This window comes from Histoplasma capsulatum (assembly GCF_000150115.1).
Source record: "Histoplasma capsulatum G186AR genomic scaffold supercont2.3, whole genome shotgun sequence".
Lineage (NCBI taxonomy): Eukaryota > Fungi > Ascomycota > Eurotiomycetes > Onygenales > Ajellomycetaceae > Histoplasma > Histoplasma capsulatum.
The window spans coordinates 727,970-752,976 of NW_025544803.1; the positions used below are offsets into that span (position 1 = coordinate 727,970).

A 25,007-nucleotide genomic window follows, 5' to 3' on the forward strand; every position below is an offset into this window, starting at 1 on the left:
TGGCCTCTCGGTTTATCGTTTTTTATTTCTTTTTCTTCCTTTCGTGGAAAACCTGCAGCCCTGCCGTGTTCCAAAAAAAAACAAGGAAACAGAAAGAAGGGAGAAATGAAAAAAGAAAAACAAACCCGAAAAAATAAGGAAAAGGGAAGGAAAAAGAAGAAAAGATAAAACACCCACGTACTTCTTTTTGTCACGTCAATGAAAACCTTCATGATTTCCCTTGTCCCGTGAGTTCTCAGCACAACGCACAACGCACAACGAAACCTTGAAGTCTGAGTCGGGCCCCGTCATTGGTGCCTTAGCCATGGCAACAGATCGTTGGGTGTATTGACATATTTTTCTTCTTTCTTGGTTTGCGTAGGCCCACCGGCCGCGGAGGGGCGAAGGAGGATGAAAAGGGCTCCGTGCATGAATCAGACATGTGTATAGGAGATGCAGCCATTCATGGAGATCTTCAGGAAGAATGAAAATATCAGCCACATCCGCCGCTTGAGGCCCTGGGGAAAAAAAAAAAAAACGCGTCGGCGATACGCGGTTCCGCGCTTGGTGTTCGTCCCCGGCTGGAGACGACAACGCCACAGTGTGCTTCTAAATAGCTCATTGGATCAAGACGTGGAAGGTGAGTGGAAAGCGACTGGATTTGGGAGATTGAAGTATTCTTACTGGCGAGGGAGGTTAAGGTGTGGCGGTGTTAGTATATATCATATACTTTTTTCTACCTTGCTCAAAATTTTTCTTCCCTTTCTACGGGAGACGATGAGCGTTCCGTGCTGTCACATAGTTGGTCGGTGAATTTGTTGATAGATACTATGGGCAATGAGCACAATCTCAACTTTTTTTTTCTCCGGATGTTCGGCACAGTCAAGTTAGTCAAGAAATCGACTGGAAGTCAAGATGGCTGCTGAATATATTCCGTATTAAAGAGTTTGATTGTTCACGTTTTTTGACGAGGGCTTTGCTTTTGCTGATTCTCAAGCTGTATCTAAACAAATCAATCCTATAATCCTGTCCACATCCCATGCTCTTCTCATGATCATGATGAGTAACTGAAGATAAAGTAACAGGAGCTAGTTTACCTTCTTAAATATTTTTTCAAAAAGCAAACAGAGCATGAAATGAGAAGAAGATAGCCGGAGGGGGAAGAAATATGTGGGGCTCATAAATCTTTTATTTATTTATTTATTCATTTATTTTTCGATGCTCAGGAGTGAAGTGATGGACCACTGGTCGAGTGGCTCAAAATAAGTTTATTGGACATGGCATACATTGTACCAACAAAAAAACACAGCCAGTCAATTTATCTATCTCCTGGGCATTCCCCTTCCTCTACCGCGCAGAACTCTTTGAGCAGCATCTTGTGGCAGACCCCGCTGAGGCCCTTGTGGCGCCTGGGACTCTTCATTTTCTGTTCATGAAATTAATAGGTTAGTAGTTATCGTGGCAGAGATCTTTAGAAGCATGAAAATGGAAAAACTGGCGGGATGGGAAACAGTATATATCCACAAACAATAACATGAATAAATATGAGCAGCGAGAGGAACGTACTGATAGTTTCATCCACACTCAAAATCAAACATGCCGCCTCAACAGCAGCCTGGATAGCATTGACCTTGACAAGACTAGGCTCCCACACAAACGCCTCCATATTATCCCTAACACCCTCATTATCAAAATCAACTCCCACCCACACATTCCCCTTCCGGTGTTCCACGCGTAATCGGTTAAGAATATCCGTCGCATCGAAGCCAGCATTATCGCAGAGCTGGCGGGGGATGACCTCCAGCGCCTTCGCAAACGCTTTGACGACCGCTTGCTGCTTATGCGGCACGTTCCTATCCGCGAAACTGTGCAGATAGCCGGAGAGCTCCATTTCCGTAGCACCACCACCGGCGACAATGCTCGTGTTTCTCAGCGCGCGCTTGACAATCATGATGGCGTCATGGAGACTGCGTTCAGCCTCCGCGATAAACTGTTCAGCACCGCCACGGAGGACGAGGGTGCAGGTTTTGGCGGCAGGGCAGTCGGAGAAGATGTTGAAGCGCTCGCTGCCAATTTGGCGCTCTTCGAAGGCGCCACAGGTTCCTAAATGGCGGTCTTGGATGTCCGTACATGTGGATTGGGTGGAGGCGCCGGTGGCCTGGCAGACGCGCTCCATGTCGTCGGAAGCGACACGGCCTGCACAGAAGATGTCGCGGTCGGCGAAGTATCTGAGCTGTGTATCAGTATGTATAGTACTGGGGGAAGAAAGGGGTGATAAAATCGTACTGTGTGGCTAGATCACCGATGGGCAGCTTGCTCAACACGACCTTCGCCCCAGTCTTGTAGAGGGCTTCCATCTTATTGAAGATGATTTGCCATTCTGCATCGACGATAGCCTGGTACTCCGATACCTGCTCCACGCGCACCTCTGCATTGTCCTTCTCACTCTTTAGCTCTAGTTCAACGTTCAAACACACGATCTTAGGATTCTTGAAGAACTTCGGTTGTTGTTCGAAACCGGCATATGAAAATGTCTTCTTGAACGCAACGCCATTGATGAAGAGGGATTCCTGAAGAGCACCGCCGGTAACCTTCTTCACGCCAATAAGTTTTTCATTCAAATCGTCTTGGTCCAGAGATAAGACAGCATCGACGACCACTTCGGAACAAGAGTCAGCCCATCTCCCTTTGGCCAAGACCAAAAACCCATGCCCTGTAACCAGATCCACTTAGAGGGAAAAGGGGCAATACTAACTTTTCGTAAAAAAATCCGAATTCCTTTTTATCAACTTGCTATTCATTGCCGTCCCCGCCAACCGTCGCAATGTCTCCACCTTCGTCTCAATGTTTCCATGTGTGCTGCGCAAATCAACGGCAATCTCCTTGACGCGGTTGACAGCCAGTGCACTTGCCCTCCGCAGGCCTTTGATGATGATCTGCGAGCTGACGCCTTGCTCCACGGCGTCGCGGACCTCCTTCAGTATCTCTCCGGCTAGAACGACGACGGAGGTAGTACCGTCGCCAACTTCGGCGTCTTGCGATCTCGCGATGTCTGTCAAGATGCGTGCGGCTGGATGGACAATGTCAAGGAGCTAAAATATTTATGATTCATCTACTGTTAGTGTGGTTGGGCTTCCGTAATGGGCTACATGGAAATACAAAGCCAAATTCCATGAAAATAGTTAACGGATATAAAATAAAACGGCAACAACGTTAACTAACCTTCATTACCGTCGCTCCATCATTGGTAATGGTCTGACGCCCGTTGGCATCTACCATTAATAGATCTCCACCATATGGGCCGAGGGTTCCCTTAACTGTCGACTGAATTGCCAGACAGGCGTTGATGTTGGATATTATCTGGCCCTTTCCTTGGGATGTATCCGTGCCTGTAGTTTAACTTAGTAGGCAGAAGGATGTAAGTAGCGGGGACGAACTGACCTTCTTTCAAGACAATGATCGTAGGAGTCTGGCCAGCGAAAGCCATGGTTGTGAGAGGGGTCGAACACACGCAGAAGAAACGAACCCGAGAGAAGCAAGACAATTAACAAGACAGAACGTATTCCTGTCGAAATGCGCCCTGTTCCACGGCGAAGACTGATTAGGTGTCCCAGAGGGAAATGGCAGATTCTGCGAGGTTGGGTTGGAGGCACCAAGTTACTTCATCCTCTTGTGCCAAAATTTCCTTTTGGAGCTGCACTTGGTGCAACCAATCAGACGTCGAGGGGCGACCCCTCGATTTTTACCACCACCAAACAGTCCAAACTTAACAAAATTTATATCTATCTACATTTATGCCAACAAACTTTACAGTAGTTTCCGACGGGATATCCAGGTAAGGAGAGACATTAATTAATTTATAAGCACATCTTCCAATTCTGTCATAAATTCATATTTATGTACCATTCCAATGCAAGTCTATATACTGGGAGAAACGCCAAAATTGACCGTTGATAAGTTATGCAGACAAGGCAGTGAAAAAGATTGGAACCCACGCCCAAAACCGCATGAGGACTTGGAGGTAGTGGTCAAAACAGCCCTTGAAGCAAATCCAAAAAGAGTAAAGACTTCCGTGGTCTAGAATAACAAATTTATACCAACCTTCTCAGACGTTCAATATACATATACATATATATATATATATCAAAACCAATAATAACCGCCCAAAAAGAGGAAAAGAAAAGAAAAAGAAACCAAAAACCTCAAATCAAGTATTAAATGGGTTCTCATCTGGACTCCCAAAAGCCGCATTGAGCAATTCTTGATGCAGGTCCGAGTCGCTTGCCATCCGCCCGCTATTCACTAACCGCATCGTCTGCTGTCGTAACGCCTCAGCGGCCTGAGATGTCATATTTCCAGGAACCTGATAGTCATTGGGATGGTCATGATGTTGTATCACTGCAGCGGAACCAGTATGATCAAACTCATGCTGTAAGCTGTGCGGGTCGTGTAGGCTACTGGCTCCATACGGGTTGACGGTGCTGTGATGGTGGTGATGGTGATGGGGGTTGTGGTGATTGTGGTCCGGGAATGGTGGGAGGTGTTGTTGGATGCCGTCCATTATTTGGGGATCTAGGGGAATATCGGCGTAGGTTGCTGTCATGGCATCTTCGACGGGTGCGTGCATCAGTTGAGGGTGAGTACTACCGAATGTGTTGTCTTTATCGTATTCATCGTGCGCTGTGAGGAGTTGGTCTTGGGGCGTGTCAAAGTCATTTGTAGGTATGCTGTATGTTGTCTGCTCGCGCGAGCCGGAAGACTTTTCTCTTCTGGGTAGAGAAATTTCCGAGTTGGAGTTGGAGGTAGATTGGGATATTGAGTTGGGAATGGAGTTAGGGATGGAGTCAGGGATGGAGTTCGGAATGGAGTTGGAGATTGACTTGGAGTTGGAGTTTGCGTTGGAAGTGGAATTGGAGTTAGAATTGGAGTTGGCAGGGGAAACTTTTGGAGTTTCTTTGCACTGCGGACAGTTCTTGATGACCATGCTAACTGTTTCTTTGATACGGACCCAGTGATACTTCAACGCAATGGTGGCGGTGGTCTTATTGATCCCTCCGTGTTGCTGGAGATGGATTCGGCGTGCAATCTCATACTGTTGCTGAGGATCTGATACCACCTCTTTATCCTTTAGCATCAACTTCTCCGGTTCTCCATTCTGCCCACCGACGAGTTTATAGTGGGTTGCAGCGCTCCTTAGGCGGCTCTTCTCTGCACGGTCGGCACCACTTGGATATTTTGAATGCTTCAAATAATATCGAATCTTATCAAATCGCTCCTCTGACACAAAATCTTCGCCTTCTGGTCCCAAATCCCGTCCATATATGATGGCGTCAACGGGTTGATTTGGGTGTGACCGAAGGTTTCCGCAACCTGGAACTTTACCAATGCGTTTAAAGCCCAATGCATCCCAGATTCGGCAGGATGCAACATTGGTCTCGTAAACAAGATTAAAAACAGAGTAGGTATAGCCCTTCGTTGTTGTGTGAAGTCAGCGACAGTCAGAAACTTATACATAGGACGTACGATTAATAATATAACTGACCAAAAGAGGCGCCCATTCTAGGTAACATTCACCCATTAACCTCCCTACTCCCCGATTCCGCGACGCATCAGTGACGAGAAAACTCCCATTACAAACATGACTGCTACGCCCAGGATAATTGGGCTTAATATTAAAGCTTCCCAGGCAAATCTTTTTCCAATCAGTCCCCATATTTCCCGTGTCTTGGACTTCATGAATACTGTTGATGTCGCCAAGCAGCATTACAGCACCAAAGTTTGAGAACCAATAGGGACCAAAGGAGTCGAAGGAGAGGGGATCAATCATGGGATAAGTGTCTCCCATATCAATCTCTTTATTGAGCTGATCGCATAGGTACCCCAGCAATGACGCCGGCACATCTGCGGGGGAAGCGAACGGAACAAGGGTCGCGACTGTGACACGGTCTCGAAGGGTCACCTGGCGGGGATATATGTTGGGTGGCAGCTGGGGATTAGCTGGATCAGGGTACGGCAGCTGTCCCGAGGTGCGAAAGATCAGAGGCCCAGCTGGGTCCTCCCGGACAGCGGGCATGGTCCCCTAAACCGCCCTTGTAGGTCACGAGGCTATTGTTCATCATGAATTTCCATCAGTGAACGCAGGTTGTAACAGCAGCAAAAGTTCAACTAAAAAGTATACAGTAATTTGGGTGTTCAGGCCAAAGCTTCTTGCTAAGTATATAAAACAGGGTATTGTAACCGGCCCTCACATCGGAAAATGGGCCGAGATAGGCAGCGTGAGGCGACTACTTGAAGCAATAATATGGGTTGACTTTACCGAAGAGCAACCCCTCCTGTGCCAACAGACGGGTGTTTGTCGTCCTATCTGGAGCAATAAAGAGCCGGGAGACAAGGGTCAAGAAAGGGGCCAAGGTACCCCAGAACTGGACGAAGCAACGCACACTTTGGAACGGCTTCGTAGATTGGAGAACGGAGGCAGCAAGATACCCAGGTGTGCTTGGAGCAGTGGTTGCAGAAGGCCGCCCTCAAGGTGGTGGCATGGAGCTTACTCAGCTCGGCTGCAGCGGTGGGACGGATCATCGTACCTCCGATCCTGCAAGGATTGGCATAGGATTCATCCTCCGCACTAGATACGAATCATATAATACGCTATTTAGAACGGCAAACAAGCACCTAATGTAACGAGTCTACACAGATATGCGATCACCACAGAACGCGAATAGGGGGAGAAAACCTAAATATGTGAATGCAAGGACGATAAACCATGTCCGTTGTAATTATTTTTTGTTGCTAGTATTCAAAAAATAATTTTTTCATGGACTAGAGCGTATGTTGCTGAGGACCAAAAATAAAGGTGTGATGGAGCAAAGTGTCATATTGCTTTGTTGTCAGCCGTGCTATCTCCGCGGCTTCGCAATTCCTGTCCGGTCCGTAGTGATGGTGGCATTAATGATCCTATCGAACGCCTCGTCTTCACCATTATCTTCACTATCTTCGCCATTGTTGTCATCAGCAAGAATGTTCGTTTGTTTGGATCCGAAAGCCGTCCCCGCGACGCCACTCCTTGACGTTTCTGGCCTCTTGATTTTTTCGAACTGCGACTTGGATGTTGCCTCATGTTCTGTAACATTCGTAAATGGCCTCGAATTTAGAACCCTCCGTCGTAACTCCGCCATCTCCTCATCGTCTGATTCATCAGAGAGCTCATATGGGTCTCTCCCTGAATCCTCCTCCTCTCCTCGAGAAACTTCGCCTTCTTCATCTTCCGCGCCCTCATCCTCTGAATCAGATATATCCCGCCTATTCGTATTCCCAACCGTCCACATATCATCAGCGCCCTTCTCCACCCGACTCTCAGAATACTCCCTCTCGATCTTCTCAAGCCAATGCTCCTGCGTATTCTTCACATCCGCCTCTGTCTTACAAGCAGCATATCGTTTCAAAAGTTGCGAATTGATTTCCAAAAACGCCCTGCCGTACGAAAACTTCTTTAAAACCTCAGAAGCCCAATCCTCATGTCCACAGATATAGAAGGCGGCTGCTAGTGCTTCCGCGCAGTTTAGTCGCCAGGGGCGTCCGTAGTTCACTGAGTTGGCGGCGACGAGGTAAGGTACTAATGGAGCTTGTAAGAAAGTTGTGGTTTCTTTGACCCAGTTCCCTTTTCCCAAACCATCCAGAAAGGCACTTCATTCGTTGAACGGGAAGGAAACATGGAAACAGGTACTCACATAACCTCTCACACTTTCCACCAATTTTCGACCAGGGGACTTCCTGAGTCCTCACCCACGAACACTCTACCACCGCAGCTCCGTATTGCTCTAGCAACTCGTTATCGGCTGGGGAGATCGTGCGCTTCGCATTCGGTCTAGTAAAGGTTAGAGGAAGCAAGAATGTATAAATATATAGCAAGAAGGCTGAAAACGTAGTGAAAAGATATAGGCCTTATGGAGAACTCACGAAATCACAACCCCGGCAAATTTCTGTCCAATCTGGAGCTCACGCATGGCACCATGCTGCATCAGTTTTTTTCCAGAACATCGCTTGGGGTCACAATGGCCTAGATCCCAACATGCAGCTTTAAAAGGGAATATGTTGGACGCGTCCCCATCGTCATCAGCAGGGAAGCCCCGTGCGAATCTTTGTTGGCGGGGTTGCGATGGGTAGTTGCCTTTTCCTCGTTTACCAAAGTTATCTTTTTTGTGTCGAACCATTCCTCTCACCGCCACAAGGGTGATATAATGTATGATTTCGTCAATAAAAGCAGAGAGAAAACCCAAAAAGAAAAGATATGGAAAATCCTTTTGATGATTATAGTTGGTTGTCGCATGGTACTAGGGTTCCTCGAACCTGGACTAGAACTAGAGGGAATAACCTAATTCCGACGCTTCAATACGTCATAGTATTTTTAAAGTAAACCCGCGAGTAAACGCTGTCAGGAAAGGTTGTCTTGCTTGAAGCAGCATTGACAAAGGCAATCAAATGATATCTTGAATCTTTCCCACAAATATTTTGTCTAGTAAAAGGCTCCGAATAATTAGCCAGGCGTGAATTGACCAGGGTCCACAGCTTAAACAAATCAAATACCAGCGCGTCAAAGACAGCAGGTTTCTGCCGTAGGGAACATTTCTACAATCCTTCAAGCGATCTGGCAATATGTCGTATTCGAATACTTTTTCAGCTTTTCAGGCATGCTTTCCATTTGGTCGTGGAAGTCAATCCTCATGTGAAAACCCTCGCCCGCAACAAGTATTATTGCTACAACCATTCTCCGTGACTTGGGAAGCAAGCGGATATGGCGATGCTCAAAGTTATCTACCCTATTAGGGGCCAATTGGATGCATCGAGAAACGGAAATTAGGGCAATGAATGCCGAATATGTCAGATTCACCTGAGGCTACAAATCTCACAGTGTGGCATGGAGGAAGCGGGCATGCTGTATTATCACAGCCGGATTGAATTCTTATATGAAGATGCGAAGCAATTAACCGCGTTGTCAACGATTTTGATGTTGTAAATTACTGGGTTGTACATATATTAAGATACGCGCATCATATCGAGTTCTGTCTACCCCGTAGTCGTTGATTGGGGCATACCTGCGAGGCTCCAGCATTCTCTCCTGGAACTTGTCCGTATCGCTACCGACGCGGGAAACCGCTACGAGAAAAAGTTGCTGGCTTTCCATCGCTTTCCCTGTTGTCAAACTGTTGTCGTAGCTCATCCCTAGACGACCTAGACAAGTAGGGTGTGATGGGATTGTCCGTTGAAATGTGCAAGAGTAATATTTCTGTTCCCACGGGTTCGAGTATATTACCGATGACAGCCACAAAGCAAACGGAGAGACTTGATCAAGGTCCATGAGGCGAAGCTCCCGTTCTACCATAAAATACTAGAATATGTATTTCTGGTATTTCTGCTAGATGGGATAATAAGCCAAGGAACGAGAAGTGGCATCGCTGGTATGAATTGTCATATGTTATACCGGGACGGTTCGTCGTGAGAATAGAAGGCGTGAGATTGCAACGAACGATAGTAGGATGAGTTACCGACCGTCTAGGCATCCAATGAAAATTGTCAAGAGCAACATGCCCCTTAGCCATGGCAAATTTAGGCTGTGCGCTCAACACAGAAATAGAATTTCGGAATTTCGTAACCGTAGGCAAAACAAAGTAGAGAGTACGTCGCCATGACTACTAGTAATTGACAGCCCCGGGTCACGTTTTATCAAAGAGGTTGTAGTCAGCCTTTGATAGCAGCGGATGGATATATCACTAAGACGAAGACAGAATGAGGTCGCAAGGTCGGGGGCAAAAAGTTGGGGGCTCCCACTCTGTGGGACAAATCGAAAAGCCATCAGCATCTCTATTAAACCGGCCAGTTTCACGGTTAATTGCTCCGAAGCAGGTCTGATGGATAACTTTAGCTTCCATATCTAATATCCAGAGTTCGCTGTGTTGGCGTTGGCGATGGGAAGTTGTGGTGTTGAATCAAAGGTGTGGTACCTAGGTGTAGAGAGAGATATGGGGTCTGAGCCTCTCACCCCGCTTGGATTAAAGAGGAAATAGTAACGTCTTCCATAATATTCAAGGCCAACCAAGCCTAGTTTACCTAGTACACTTCATCCTAATCATCATTAATACCACGACACATCGACTGGCACATCCTCTTATTTCGTGGTGGAGGCAAGAGATTTTCACTCTACGCTTTCGAAGGTCCTTCTTGAAGGTTCTGATTCCCTGACCTATCCGTCAATCTGGAGGCGACATCTGCACGCATGGCAGCGAGGGATCGATTTGGTGTCTTCGCTGAACCCGCGCAATCAACCTTACAAAGATACATCTGTAGGTTCTCTCTGCTCCACTACTTCTCATTCCAAGTATTACATTTTTTCGCTTGTTCTAATTTAATATTCTTTGGTCGTAGACAATGCATGCGACCCCCAGAATTACGAACCCAACCTTGCTCTGAATCTCGAAATAGCTGATCTCATAAATTCTAAGAAGGGCAACGCGTGAGTTCCTTCGCTTACACCAGCACCTTCCGCCCTCTATTTCATTGGCACTGACGATTGATAAGGCCTCGGGAAGCTGCTATCAACATAGTACATCTCATTAATTCGCGGAATCCCAATGTGGCGCTACTCGCCCTAGCGGTATGTCGAAGCTTTCAGTCCGAAGAAGCGGGATACTGATCGTGGTTATGATGTTAGCTTCTTGATATATGTGTGAAAAACTGCGGATATCCCTTCCATCTCCAAATCAGTACGAAAGAATTCCTTAATGAGTTGGTACGGAGATTTCCCGAACGCCCTCCGATCCGACCATCCAGAGTACAGCATCGAATTCTAGAGTCGATCGAGGAATGGCGGCAGACAATATGTCAGACGTCACGATACAAGGAGGACTTGGGATTTATCAGGGATATGCATCGCCTGCTTCTTTACAAGGGTTATATGTTCCCAGAAATTCGTCGGGAGGATGCAGCAGTTTTAAATCCCAGCGATGTATGTCGGATTTTATATATTCCCACCACATTAGGATCATATTGACCATTGGCTAGAATCTCCAATCTGCTGAGGAGATGGAAGAAGAAGAGCGGGCTGCCCAATCCGCTAAACTCCAGGAACTCATTCGAAGAGGAGGTCCTGAAGACCTACAGGAGGCGAACAGGTTGATGAAAGTAATGGCGGGGTACGACTTACGGCATAAAACGGACTATAGAGCAAAGGCTGCTGAGGAGGTCGCCAAAGTCCAACAAAAAGCAAAAATTTTAGAGGAAATGCTTCAAAGTTACAAACCCGGTGATAAAGTAAAGGAAGGGGATGTTTTTGAGGTAGGTTATACCTCAAATCAAAAAACTAGGATTTTGTTTAATGAAAAACCATCAGGAACTCGCCAATGCCCTCCAAAGCGCACATCCGAAAATCCAAAAGATGTGCGAGGAGGAGTCGGATGACTCAGAAGCTGTTGCCAAACTCTTAGAAATCAATGATAGTATACACCGAACTATCCAGCGTTATAAGTTAGTGAAGTCGGGCGACCTAGAAGGAGCAGCCAAAATTCCGAAAGGAACACTGGGGACGAGCACAGGCGTGAAGAAGAATTCCGATAATGAGTTATCCTTAATCGATTTCGGTGATGATACTGCACCTGGCTCCAATGGCAGCACGGCTGTCAGTACATCGCAAAGCCAGGTACTGTCATCGGAAGGAGATCTCCTTGGCCTTTCATTCCAAGAAAATTCACAACCGCAAGGCGGTGGCATATCTCTCGGAGGTGGCTTTAGTTCAAGTAAGTAAGCCTTGGATATCAACGAACCAAGTTAACAATTAAAAGGTCCATCGACGTTATTGGGATTGTCGTCTACATCATCACTGTCCAGAAACCTGTTTGATGACCCCGCCCTTTCCACATCTGCTGTCTCAGTGTTGGAAACCCAGCCCCCGACAGCTATGCCAGCCTCAATACAACAACAGCAACAACAAAAGGCAGCAACGCCTCCACTGGGGGACCCATTCCCATCTCTGGTTTCGGCACGTTCCCAGACTTCGTCACCCTTCAACCACCTTCAAAGCTCTTTGGGATCCAACTCCTCACCATCATTTCTTGACCTAGGCCAGGGAATGTCTCAGACAGCTACACAGCCGGCAGCACCCACAACTACTACAGGGGATGATGAATGGACCTTCGCCTCGGCCCTTCCGGAGAATAATCTGCCTAGTACCGGCAAGGTACAAGTCCTGAAATCATCGATAGGCGTTGACTTTACTTCCGCTAGGAACGCAGGGGATCAAAAGATACATGTGTTAGTCTCATTTTCGAATAATACCAGCCAACCAATATCCGACCTCCACTTCCAAGTTGCAATTGAGAAGGTAATAGGTGGTCCCGCTTCGTTCCTTCACTCCCTCCTTCACTCCCGTCCTCCCCTTCCCTTTCCTTCTCCTCCCGTCCTATAATCATCTTCTACCCCTCCCCTCTTATCCGCGACCTACATAGTCCAATATACTAATGCCGCTAACTTCTAAAACAGGCATATAGTTTGCAACTGACGCCGCAGTCTGGACGTCACATAGCCCCACTGCAGCAGAACGGAGTTCGTCTTGAAATGCAATTGAACGGGATCCCATTCGGGGCCGGGGACTCAGTTAAATTACGGTATAAGCTTTCGTATAAGCTTGGAACGGAGGAAAAAGAAGAACAGGGGCGTGTGCCTCCCTTAGGCATAGCATGACATTGCAATACACCACCTTCTTCTCTCCTGGAAACTAGTTAGTTGAAGCAATGGCAAACAACGGAAACGGAGGGAGGGAAGCGAAACAATAAACAGATAAAAAAATGACGCAGAAAATTCAAAACCCGGTCAAGATATAACTAGCCAAACGTGCGAAGCTAGCGCAGCTTTCCCGTCCTATAATTCCAGGTTCCCTTCAAAATGGCACTGGTTTTGTACCTCTTCGTGTTATTTTAGCTTGATAAATTTGGACCAAGATAGTTTTCACCTCCGCGGCTCCTGTGCATTTTCCTTGCTTTATTTTACTTTAATTTGTGTACTTCTTCTGCCCGCCCCTCCCTTGTCAACTTCTGTAAGACCCTAGATTGTATAAGTGACCAAGGCCTTTTTATCGCACAAAGGTCGCATGTCCGAAGTATATCGTAATCAAAGATTGCAAGGCAACCCGCGCGCTGTGTAGTTCAAAAACATCCTGGTGATCACCCAGTCGATCCACCCTTTTGCCGAACTCCTGGCGAGCCATCACTTCGGGAGCGGCTCTCGGGAATCCGTTGGAATAATTTGTTGCCTACGAATTGAAAATAGGACACAAGGTGGCCAGCGGACATAAGAAATCAATGGTTGATATTCGTGTTTTAAATAGGTAAATTGGGGTCTAGGAAAAAAATTAAAAGGTTGGTCCAGGAAAAGAACTTCACCTGAGCCAGCTGGTTGCTAGGGCTGCGAAGTTACCATATTCCCCCGCTATTTCGAATTCCTTTCCCATCACACACACCCCTCATCCTCTCCTGACGTGGCTCTCAAAGACAGGCATCTCTGGCTCTAACACCTGACAATCAACCGCCCATCCCTCCACAAACACAACTAGTTCGTTGTATTATGGGGGATAATGCATTGCATCCAATATGCAATTGGGTAAATCATCCCATCGCTCCTGCATACGAGACCTGCCCTAAACGGTGTGGAGTGCAGCATGATGGTGTCATGTTGCCTTAGCTTGGTCGAACGGATTTGCATGAAGGCGATGGAATGACACCGCAGCTTTTGATCACATTCTTTCTTCTTGTGCCGGTACCGATGTCCCTTGTACGGTATGGACGTACATGTACATGTACAGTACATGTGCAGGGCATTGCGCATCGGTACCTGCCTAAGTGTGCATATTTCTAAATCCTCCTGGAGCTGCCATGTTGTCATGGCATCGGCTGTGCATGAGGATTGGTGACTATTGCCATGCAACAGTGAGATCGGTGCATTTGCAGGTTGCATGCGGAGGATCTCTAGCAATAGTTCGGGCGCACATATTATTATGGGATTGCTTGTGCCGTCTCTCTTCGCCAGGTGACCTCAACGTGCATATCCATATAATTAAAGATGGAGAAGTGCAAAGTCCGCAACAAACAACACTCACAACCGCCCTAAAAGCAGGAACAATATTTTTCGGGACTTTTGATTCGTCCACCATACCCTCTACTTTTCGTGTCGGATGCTTTTTTTTTTTCAAGGTCAGTTTACCAATACTAGGCTTGTTGGGGGTTGTTTTCTTGTCCATACTATAAGTTCAAACAGTTGGCGGTTGGAAGGGGAACTCAAACGGGATAACCCTCATGCTAGCGAAAGGCATCCAAACTTACGTACATAGTAGCTAGCAAATTTCAGCCCGTTTTTATCTTTATATATTCTGACATTAACTTTCAAATCCCGAAGCGCGAGAAGCCTCTCTCTCGTGCAAAGATCAAACAGCGAGTGTGTTATAGGCGGGATGCTAGGCCGTTGAGTGTACATGTAGTATCCCTATGAAGTGGCAAAATATGCACGAGAACGCTTGTTCTCAGGCTCGTAAGCAAAGTATGGCGAACGAGGCATCTGGCCTGCACATCCCTACCTCGGTTTGGCAGCACAGCAGATCCTGTGGAAAACTTCGTTTTTTGGTACATGGACATTACATGTACTGTACAATAGTTGGAGGCTCATGTTTAGCTACCTCCAACCTATTAAGCCGGTGAGTGTCGTCTGCAGTGTCGAATACGATAATATAGACTACTCCGTACCTACCTAGGAAGCTCTTCTGTTCGCATTTAACCTGGATTCTCCAAGAGGATTGTCTTTTAGTGCTGACAAGATTGACAGGGGATACCTGTCATTGATTCATGATTGACTCTATCCCTGCGAGGAACATCTTTGAAGATTTCGAAGGCGGGGGGTGTTGGTTCCGGAAGGTGGGGGAGTAAAGTGGACTCATTTTTTCTCCCTCCATATGGTTTGCGACCATCACGGAACCGGGTTGAAGGTGTGGAGTGACCAAACAGAGATAGCTTTGCGGACAGCACTGGAGGCTGGAGCCTCGTCCCTTCAAAATGATTGTTCTTGCCATCACAGCCAAGTCTTCTACCATCAGAGCCAGATAAGAATGCGTGGTCAACTGTTAGTTAGTTAGTTAAGCGGTTTAGTTAAGAGTCAGGGTATCGCCGCCGACACCGTAGCACCTCTAAGCCAGAAGGTCCTCCTTGAAACTACCTGTTAAAAAGCACGAGGCAAAATTTTATGGCCCGGAAAAAACCCGCTTTCCAGTGCGCAACCGTAAAAATCAGCAGCGCCGGGTTTATTTTAGCCACTGAAGATCAAGGTTAACCAAGGAATCTTGGCATGTCGAAACCGAGAAGTTAAAATCCCGCCAACGGCGAGGAGGAACGAAGTCGGCATTTTAATCTCTGCACCGGCTATTTACAGTTGATACAGAAAATTACAGCTGCCTCCCCACGATGAAACATTTTGTACCAAAATAGCCAACAACCAACCTGGCCAAAAATAAAGATAGAAATAATTAAATAAATAAATGGCATGTTTCTACTCATAGAGAATATGTGTGTGTAGTTGCATTTCTGTGAGTCGAGCGTGATGTATACTTGCAGTTACTAGTACGAACACTGAGTGCCGGGGATCAGGCAATAAGATTCACCATGTATCAACCATCAATCGGCTTATCCATCGTAATTTATTGTCTTAAACTGTGCCGTGTAAAACAATTTATCTACCACCATCCCTCCATCTATATTATGGAACGTGCTTCTTATTAAAAAAAAAAAAAAAAGAAAAGAAAAGAAATCACCCATATTGGTGGGGATCTTGATGGCATTCTAGTTGACTTATCATGGGCAACCTTGGAAGGTTGAATATTGGACACGTGACTTAGAAAGATGGCGGCTCGGCCAAGAAGAGCAGCAACGCCACTGAAATCTCGGCCAGAAACCCCCTCAGTGAGGTCTAAACAACTAAGATCGCAGAACTCTTCATTAGAGCTATTATTTTCTTTCTATCGAGGGTTTTCAGACTTGCCATCTTTGAACCCGTGATATATATGGGTGTATTTTAGATGGGTGGTTTGTGGGTCCAACTTTTGCAAACGGGAGCCCCATGTTACTTTTGAAAACCAGGACAGACGGGAAGCCCAGGCATGATTAGATAATAAAGCATTTAGCGATTTGCGGATCTCCGATTGGCCACGCTAGATGATCAGCCACTAAAGGTGGGCGGGGCCTGGTGGTTCTTGTCCAAAATAACCTAGTGCGTTTGCTGACCAACTTTCTCCCAAAGCCCAGACCAAACAGCGCTCAATCAGGAAACTTTTGACCTCAACCAAGCCGCTGTACTGAGGCCACAACTTGTTCTGCCAACTTGGAACCTGCAAACCATAATCCGGGCATTGGATGCGCCTTGATGTCTGCCCTTACAGAGCCCCTAGTGCCATCTTGCGCCATCTGGTGCTGTCTGGTGCTGTCTGGTGCCCTGCCTCCTATCCAGACATGGGTTCGTGGAAGCGAGGGTGTGGGTGTGTATACACTTGGGACGGATTCCAAGTCTCAGGTAGGTACCTACGCAACTATTTTCCAGTTCTAGGCTGGCTGTACTCATTTCAAGGTTAACGCTTGCCATTTTGTAATGTCTATGATTCCTACCCCATTGGATCTACATCCCGCCCTTCTTCGTTGGAGGCCTTTCGGGCTTAGAGAAACTCTGTGCTGGAAAGGGTTCCCCTGTCCGTGGCCGGTTTTCAGGGCCAAATTGTAAAGTGCAATACGGCTGCTGCCTTCCATTCGACCTTAGTTTGCAAATATTCCACACTATCAGAGCCATCTTTCCTGTATCGCTCGACTACGGGGATCTCAAGCATGTTGCTAGTGCCACCCAGTTAACAGATTCTGCACTTCCATGGTCTCCTTTTTTCATCTTTTCTTTTCTTTCTGAGAAGGAAAAATGGAGTGCCCGCCATCGAAGAGTAGACGACTTTTGCTGCGGGTAAATGGAACGCCAGCCGTATACACTCACGCTTTGGACCCCTGCATAAGCCTGTGGCTAGCTTGCCGGTCATTCCTACTGCATGCATGCATTCTGCGTGTGGTCTGTGCTGGGCACCTCAAAATTTTCCGCATTAATTTCAATAATAACAATAATCGTTATTGTTGGTGAGCAGCGGAGGTGGATGGAGGGGCCCCGGCTCTGGCTGGCCGTGTGTGTAGAGCACGAGCTACTACAGGGCCCACACGGCTCGCGGCCCATCAGAGTCTAGGTAGGAGATATCCTGCGAACCGTGGTTACGACGGAAAGTCTAAGGTGGGACTTGGACTAGCGAAATCCTTTTCGGTCCCGACCTCCTTCCCGGACCCTTCCCTAAACCACCAGTATTGCTTTCTTGGCGTACCTGCAACTTCGCACTCCCCACTGCTCCTCCTTATTACTTTTGTCTCCTCATCTCCGTCATAACTTGTTGCTTTTCATCCCCCATGCAATAACCAAGGAGATCTCCCGAATCCACATCGGAGGAAATTATTGCTTTTTCTTCGAGCTCCCCCGTATGTCAGAAAGACCAAAGAAACTAGGCCGCTCGGTTACTGCATTACGGTTTACTCCCTGCCGCCCTGTTCATCTATATATTCCAGGAAACGCTGTCTTTCCCTCTATTATTACACGAAACCTTCTCTTGTTCTTCTCCTGTTCAGATTCGGACGGCTGCCATATCAATAGTCACTCAACCCCCGGGTGCCTTTTTCCTGTCCCTTCCCCAGAGATCATAATTTCCTTGCTCCTCGGTGACTCTTTATAACCATGGCCTCTCCCACTTCCACTCGCGTTAAAGAGAGCAGGGACACCAAGGAGGTGGAGGGTAGACATGAGACAGAATCAGAGAGAGAAGCAAGAGAGAAAGAGGATGTTAAACGGCGGTTGGAAAATCGAGAAAGGTTAGTCTTTTCACTCGTTGATCATGCTTGTTCCTGAGTAAACCTAACTGTTGGATAAGGGCATTTATCGCAGCCTCCAGGAGAGGAGACAGGACTATGGAAGCTCGGTTTGAGTCCGCGCTGCGCGCTTCAGAAGTTCACAAGGAACGAACTGGGAAGGGGTTGCGTATCACCATGGAAGCTGTTGAGAGGGAAGAGATGTACGACGAATTAGATGATGAGCACGGCAGAAAACGTCGGTGTCACATCGATAGTCTTCAGCTCAGGTCCCAGTCATTGGATGTGCACTTACACCCATACATGTTGGCCAATTTTGCCAAACCTCATGCAAATTCATCTTTCTCACAGCTGAACGGTAACATACCCAATCCGTACCACGCAGGGCCAATATCACCTCAGGGCGTATATGATCCGGCAATGTACCGATTCAATGGCTTACCAGGTGTGGAGGGCATGTTCAATAATCCGTTCAGCCCCCCAGTGCCACATGGACGACCCAATTCTCTACCCATTTCACCCAACGCTCCCAGCTATGAAGGTCAAGGAATCGCCAATTTCAACGGTCAAAATAACAGGCTTAACCGAAGAGTGGCTTCGGATCCCGCCATTGCTGTTACACACCTACATCATGCTGGATCGTCGCCCATGCGACCGGAATCTCACCCGCAAAAGTCTGTCCCTAGCTATCCCGTGATGCACTCCCCTCAGCAGCAGCAGTGGCAGCAGCACTTGGAACAAACCCGACAGCAAGGGAACGATTCTACAAGACCGCATTCCAATATTCAACAGCTATATCGAGCCGTGCAGCAAGGGTCCCCAACTAACCAGCAAAGAACCTCGGCCCTTAAACCAGCCCCAAATATTCGGCGGCAGTCCTATCAACATATCCAGCAACCGCGCCCTCGACGTCTAAACACCCAATCTAGAGCGAACCAGGTTATACGTATGAATTCTTTTGACTGTATGCCTTATACTCATTCTTCTGCTGTCACTTCTCCGGCTGAAGGGATGGGCATTACCGGCAGTTATCCCGGCACTGGCACTGAATATAACTGGGGTGCCAACACTTCCGCACTGAATTCCGCCACCGCTAAAAATTCTACTTCCGGCTCTAACATTGAAAACTCAAACAATCATAAATTGCCTTCAGGTAGTTTCCAGGAGATGGAAAACCAAACTCTCGACCCTCTCATCCAGTGCACACCAATTCCAGTAAACACCAAGGCCCCTATGATCCAAACTCCATGTCATGGAACATCCCCAGTTTCCAGAGGCTCTTCGGCAGGTTCAATGACAACCTCGGGTTCCAGTGTTGCTGACCCTTCTCTTCCTTCGCCGGTTGTCAAGCAGGGATTTTCCGACCAGAATGCCCTTCCAATGGGCCTGAGTGAATATGTTCAGAATTCAATCATGAACAACAACGACCTTTTCCCGGAAGAAATAGTGGGTTCAGAAACATCATCTTTTTTCCAAGATGCGCTCCCAGACGTCAATGGACTCGAACTCAACACTGCCTCCCACGAGTGTTCTGACGAGAACGCCTTTCTCAAATATGAATATTCCGACCCATTTGGTGTATCCACCTTCTAATTGATCACTCGCGAACAGCAAAGGGCAGGAGCACTAGCTTTTTTCATATCCTTCTCCTCCGTATGCCTACTTCTATTGATACTCTCATTAATACTCCCTTGATATTTCTTGTGTCTTCCTTTCCCTGGTTCTGGCAATGGGAAGGGAAAACAGCTATATAAAATCACTCATTACCTACTTCTCCTTTGCGTTAATTTTCACATTGCCTGGTGCATTCTTAGCAATTGTTCTATTAACAATTTTCACTCAGCTGGAGCTTCCGATTTACTTTCTCTTATCAAAGAGAGCTGTATAGTGAGCTCTTACAACTAGGGAAACCTGAGTTCCCTCACCGCCTTTGATTTTTAGTTTGTACTTTTTGACTTATTTTGTATGTTGGGATTTCCCCTTGAGCCATCCGGGAATTCAGAGCAAAGATGATACCTCAAGAAGCGCGTATACTCCCTATGCGGAAAGCCTGTTTGTCCGTAAGTCAGTCCTTGAGAATAATCCATAGCTCCCATGTTGAGAGGGGTGATGATAATAAAGCCAGAGAGAGCCCATCAAAAATTTTGTTTCTCTTTCCTTCTTCCTACCTCCTAATCCAAGGCTCGCTACGTATGTCCTTGCACCACGCCATGCTTAATTCTTTTATTTTTTTCTAATTCATCAATTATTTATTTGGCCCTTTTTTTTTTAACCCATACTTTAGTTTTGAGACTTTCTGCTATATGTGCTGGACGCTCTTAGCCTATCTCATTTTTACTGTTTCATTGCTCGCCACATATCCGGAACAACGCCTGATACCTTTTGTGAGCGACATGCATATTTGCTGTATTTGCTATATGTATATCTGTCATGATACTCCAACTGCGCAATCGCATCAGTCTGCAATCTATCTATGGTTATTTGTGTGGCGAAGGCGGAAAAAAACCGAAGCGGAAAGAGGGAAAGTCGAGACTCATTTGTCTCCTCCCCCGCCGCTTCTAGCTTCTATTGGGAAGCGGGTCATTTGAAGCAGATTCAAGAGAAGGGAATGATTTAAAGGGAAAAACAGAAAACAGGAAATGTTTAAGGCTATATAGGCTATGTGTGGATGCATGTATGTAGGGAGCAAATAGTTTTTAATGTGGATTTTTTTTTTCTTTTTTTTTCACTATTTCATACTTTCCTTCTCTTGATTCTTTTTTTTTCTTTTTCTTTCCTTTGGATCTCCATTCCATTTTGGGAACACGGTAAGCGGAAAGCATGCTCGGAATTGAATAACCAAAATAAATAAACAAAATATATAAATAAAGTTTACCGGCGGGGCAGATGCTAAGAAAAAAATAAAACGAGGAAAAGAGTATATATAAAAAAACGAATCGCTGCATTTTGATACCTCCCCCGCTTGACTTCCCACGCCACCGTCTACTCCCTTGAAATCCGCTTCCACAATCAAAAAGGGTAGAAGCGAGGATGAAGAATCTGTTCTTCTCTCTCATTCGCCTTTCTCGGCCGTATGGGGCCCAAAATGGACGTCCATTCATTGTTCGGCGATGTTGCCCTGCATAGTCGATTTGATTCGATGAGCCGTTCGTTGCCTGGCCGGGGGAAGCTTCCAAATATCTACAACGTTTCTCTTGGCAATGGCGATAAACGAAGCATTCATGCAATGGATGTTTTTTTTCTTTTTTCCTTTTGCCTGGGTCCTATGGAGAGGAGAAAGCAAATGCAATGGTTACCCGGAGGTGAATCCTTCTCTTCATTGGTCTCGTTCATTTTTTTGTTGAACCCAAGCCCCCGCTCGCCTCCCGCGCCTTTTTTTGTTTTGTTTTGTTTCTTCTTTTGTCTTCACTTTTTCCTTGTTCCTTTTTTCCATACAGAGAAGTAAGTGCCTCACTAGTTATATATGCACTGCAGATGGTCCCCGGGACGATCAAAAAACAAAACTAGTCGACAATCACCTGCATAAAATACAGTAGTTACCAGCAGACGAACGGACGACGGACGACGAACGACGAGCAAGGAATAGGTTCACGGCCCCCCTTGCTGGAGAACTCTAAAATTAAAGTTGTTTCGCCCTACAGCGCCTGCGCAACACCCACAGCCGCCAGTTCTTACCGATCCCCAGCGAGAATCATGGATTCGGGGGTGGCGGGGAGGGAGCCCGCCATTTTGGCGCTGATTGGATTGGAAGAGCCCGGCGACTGCGGGTCTGGGCTTCCACGCTCCAGAGAATGATGAGATGTGGTTTCCGGTGCTTAGATGATAAAGCCGAGAAGGTCCAGCGGTATGGGTTGAGCTACAGAAGAAGGTAATAAGTAACCATTTGGCATGCGGGTTTGTTTTCCTTTGCTTTTTTCTAAAGAAAGCAAAAGGGTGTTTGTTGTTTTTTCGTTCTGTTTTCTTTTCTTTTCTTTTCTTTCTTTTTCCTTTTCCTTCCCTTTTCTTTGCTTTCTTTGCGTTTCTTTTCTTTTTCCTTTTCCATTCGTCCGCCGAAACAAGGAACGGTTATGAACTGCCAGCCAAAACGACTGACGAAGAATCTCGGCAAGCAACGACAAAAATAGTCCAACGGACCCGCACCAAAAAGTTTTGAACGCTGGTTCAAACCGCCGAACTTATCCTCCCATCCCATCCTACAGTAGTTGGAAACTCTTTTGAGTTCATGCTCCAATGAGTTATTGGCAAGTCCCCAGGGCGTTGGGAGCTTATATTATAAACTAAACTATACTCAGTAGTTAGTGAGGGAGCTTTGATTGCGCGGGCGGATGAAGGACCTGCCTGTGCGCTAGGCACGCACCTCTCTCTTTTGAACAAGAGGGTCCGAACATTCGATGTGGGGAGGTTTGTTGTGGCTGCTTTTTGTCGACCCACCTCCCGCTTAACTTGAGCTTGATGGGTGGACTTGTGGAGGCGAGATGTTGACTCTGTATGAATCCTTTGAACTTGCTTTTTTAAGTAACCAACTCACTCACTGGTGCAGGTATTATGTAAGATTTTAAACCTGCAAGTGAGTAGAGACAGGTATGTAAATATAGTGATTTTTTGAATGAACATTCATGCGAGTTATATCAGCCATTCAACAATGAACTAGTTCACAGTTGATTTATTGTAGCTAAGAAGCTGGAGGCTGACCTCGAGAACCGCCGGGTGACAAGGGTCTTGCGCAACAAACTCTCGCTTAAACATGTGAGAGGGCCAATAAATATCTGCTCTCCAAATCCCTTTCGACAACCCACAATGCAAACAAAGAACAAAAAAAAAAAGGAAAGAAAGAAAATGCATTGATGAGCAGAGAAGCAAAAAAAGAAAAAAAGTCACAGGGGGCTGAAGTGGGCGGGGGATCTAGGCTAGCTATGATTTCTGAGTTTTGAAAATCCCTAAGTGCTTCCACGGTTCCAGACATCCCTACCGATGTCCCGCCCGATATCTCCACTTTTCCGTATGCCTAGGCTCGAGCTACTGCTTCGCCTTCGCTGACTACGGTATATGCTCGGGTCGGCGGGGCTTAGCCCGCTGGCACGGGCATACAGGTTGAGAATGTCAGTTAGGCTTACCACGCCAACGAGGTGGCCAGACAGCCTCGCACCGGGTAGCGAGGCGGCTGGAATCGATGTGGACATCGACTGTGGTGGGCCAGCGGGGGATATCAGCGTCGAGTGGTAGGGTTGCGCAAGGTGCGGCGTAGTGGGAGGGGGGAGGCTCCAAGTATTATTTGACGAGGTTCCCGGAGTGAGCAAGGACGTAGATGGAGCTGCAGGAGGCGATTGGGGCGACAGAGGTATGACGGATGGGCTGTTCAAAGGGATGTGAATGGCGGAGTGGGAAGGAGTGGAAGGTCCTGACGATGCCGGCGATTGAGGGTCGGTTACCCACATCCTAAATTTGTTAGCCAAAAAAGACACAATTGCCCGATACTGCCGCCTGCCATACCTGTGGGATCTTGTAGCGACTATCTTTGCCACTGTGTGGGCTAACGTCGATTGAGGGTGAACGTGGAAAACCGGATACGAGTCTTTACCCTCATGCATGCCGCGGGTTGATAGAATAACAGAGATGAAATGTATGCAAGTGTTATTTAGGAGAGGAAGGGATGTTGATTTGGTGAGTAGCTGAGTTCGGGGTTAGTGCAAGCATAACTTATAGTAATAGCTTTGTATAACTACAGAAACACACCTTCACATCAACAACAGATATGTTTCCAACGACGTTGAGTTGGTTGTCGACGACTGCGATTGAGGAGATCCCTTCACTATTCATCAATTCCAAGGCTTCGGATAGTGGCTTGTATCCGCTATAGAAACTGTTAGGATATTTATTTGAGAGCAAATTGTTCGCAGGTTTTCAGAGCGAGGGTTAACGGCACATCACCGGCACATACTTGATCGATATTACCTGTTGCGAACCTATCCTCAGATCTGCCAAAGACCGCGGATACAGCTGATCGATGACAGGAAAGCTCTGCCCGTTTTCCCACAGAAACTTCACAAGCCGCCATTGGCTGAAGATACCCACAACCTCGTTTGTATCTTCTTTCGCAACGATAACCCGATGAACTCCACCACCAAATGTCTCAACCGCTCTCATCAGACTGGCGCCGGGAGTAAGGCTCGTGATGGGTACGTTCAGGCCCAGGTTTTTCACGTCTCTCAGCGGGATTTCCTTCCCTTCTCTGGCTTTTCTCGCCAGCTCTCGCATGGACGCAACATGCTCCTCGCTTGGTTGCACCAATCCTACCACAAGCAGTAGATATGCATTGAGATCCGCATAATCGAATGTGCCAATGGCAGTTTTATCTTTGGGCTTTTCGCGGATTAAAATAACAGGGGAACCGGAGTCGATCAGGATCTGCGGATAACAGAGGAGAGCAAAAAAGAGCAGGGGACAGATTATCAGCGGGCACTGGAAACATGGCGGATTTTTTTACTTTTCGGCTAATCTGGTAGGAGATGAAATGAAAAAACTATACATTCGTGGCCTCCTCGATTCCCGTATCCATTTCTACAAAGTGAAGATCACTCGGGGTGACCAGCTCGCCAACCGATATCTGGGTCCAATCACGGCCCGCAAAGGCCGGATCTGCCGCATTTCCGGAAGGCGGATTATCGATGAGGCTTTGCACTGCAGATTGGGATAGTGATGGTTGTCGGCGAGCTCTGGGAGAGGATGGGGAAGCACGTAACGAATCACCGAAGCTATGGCGCGGTTGTAGCGGGCTTATCGAGGCCAGACGGAAAGGCGTATTGCTAGAAGTTGGGGAGCGTGAATCTGTGCTAGAACGAGAGTCCCTGGAAGCCTCCGCGGATGATCGGCTGCCGCGGTCTGCCATATCGCACTCTGTAAAATGGTATAGAAATGGAGGTGTGGATGTATGAAACTTTCAAGGCGGCTAGCTAGGTGAGGGGCAGGCAGGAATCCCCAGCAGAAAATGCATGGAGGTCACGGCTGGGGGCGCCTCTATATTCAGAAAGACAAAAGGAGAGCAACGCGCCCGAACATGGAGCATCA

At 47.0% G+C, this 25,007-nt stretch overlaps 8 protein-coding genes across 8 annotated transcripts; 2 read left to right on the forward strand and 6 right to left on the reverse strand.

Moving 5' to 3' along the window:
* Positions 1-1,147: 1,147 nt before the first annotated feature.
* On the reverse strand, positions 1,148-3,625 carry HCBG_02418 (T-complex protein 1 subunit eta; the record flags this gene model as incomplete). The annotated part of the gene is made up of 6 exons (XM_045429467.1): positions 1,148-1,405; positions 1,546-2,207; positions 2,266-2,638; positions 2,735-3,071; positions 3,202-3,368; positions 3,421-3,625. 6 exons carry the CDS (start codon positions 3,464-3,466, stop codon positions 1,302-1,304), a joined length of 1,689 nt encoding a protein of 562 aa, XP_045289362.1.
* A 561-nt stretch (positions 3,626-4,186) lies between these two features.
* Positions 4,187-6,052, reverse strand: HCBG_02419 (uncharacterized protein; the record flags this gene model as incomplete). Its single annotated transcript, XM_045429468.1, has 2 exons — positions 4,187-5,449; positions 5,522-6,052. 2 exons carry the CDS (start codon positions 6,050-6,052, stop codon positions 4,187-4,189), a joined length of 1,794 nt encoding a protein of 597 aa, XP_045289363.1.
* Positions 6,053-6,721: 669 nt separating this feature from the next.
* Positions 6,722-8,189, reverse strand: HCBG_02420 (RLI and DUF367 domain-containing protein; the record flags this gene model as incomplete). Its single annotated transcript, XM_045429469.1, has 3 exons — positions 6,722-7,591; positions 7,707-7,843; positions 7,936-8,189. The coding sequence occupies 3 exons, from the start codon at positions 8,187-8,189 to the stop codon at positions 6,876-6,878; spliced, it is 1,107 nt and encodes a 368-aa protein (XP_045289364.1).
* Positions 8,190-8,971: 782 nt separating this feature from the next.
* On the reverse strand, positions 8,972-9,334 carry HCBG_02421 (uncharacterized protein; the record flags this gene model as incomplete). Its single annotated transcript, XM_045429470.1, has 1 exon — positions 8,972-9,334. One exon carries the CDS (start codon positions 9,332-9,334, stop codon positions 8,972-8,974), a length of 363 nt encoding a protein of 120 aa, XP_045289365.1.
* A 728-nt stretch (positions 9,335-10,062) lies between these two features.
* On the forward strand, positions 10,063-12,983 carry HCBG_02422 (VHS domain-containing protein; the record flags this gene model as incomplete). Its single annotated transcript, XM_045429471.1, has 8 exons — positions 10,063-10,316; positions 10,399-10,486; positions 10,552-10,627; positions 10,685-10,978; positions 11,035-11,307; positions 11,363-11,765; positions 11,811-12,349; positions 12,508-12,983. The coding sequence occupies 8 exons, from the start codon at positions 10,250-10,252 to the stop codon at positions 12,706-12,708; spliced, it is 1,941 nt and encodes a 646-aa protein (XP_045289366.1).
* Positions 12,984-13,572: 589 nt separating this feature from the next.
* On the reverse strand, positions 13,573-15,479 carry HCBG_02423 (uncharacterized protein; the record flags this gene model as incomplete). The annotated part of the gene is made up of 5 exons (XM_045429472.1): positions 13,573-13,933; positions 14,176-14,197; positions 14,594-14,659; positions 14,846-15,130; positions 15,437-15,479. The coding sequence occupies 5 exons, from the start codon at positions 15,477-15,479 to the stop codon at positions 13,573-13,575; spliced, it is 777 nt and encodes a 258-aa protein (XP_045289367.1).
* A 2,029-nt stretch (positions 15,480-17,508) lies between these two features.
* Positions 17,509-19,964, forward strand: HCBG_02424 (uncharacterized protein; the record flags this gene model as incomplete). The annotated part of the gene is made up of 2 exons (XM_045429473.1): positions 17,509-17,945; positions 18,005-19,964. 2 exons carry the CDS (start codon positions 17,812-17,814, stop codon positions 19,533-19,535), a joined length of 1,665 nt encoding a protein of 554 aa, XP_045289368.1.
* A 2,915-nt stretch (positions 19,965-22,879) lies between these two features.
* Positions 22,880-24,828, reverse strand: HCBG_02425 (CBS domain-containing protein; the record flags this gene model as incomplete). The annotated part of the gene is made up of 5 exons (XM_045429474.1): positions 22,880-23,378; positions 23,433-23,611; positions 23,676-23,793; positions 23,881-24,302; positions 24,469-24,828. The coding sequence occupies 5 exons, from the start codon at positions 24,826-24,828 to the stop codon at positions 22,880-22,882; spliced, it is 1,578 nt and encodes a 525-aa protein (XP_045289369.1).
* Positions 24,829-25,007: the final 179 nt, after the last annotated feature.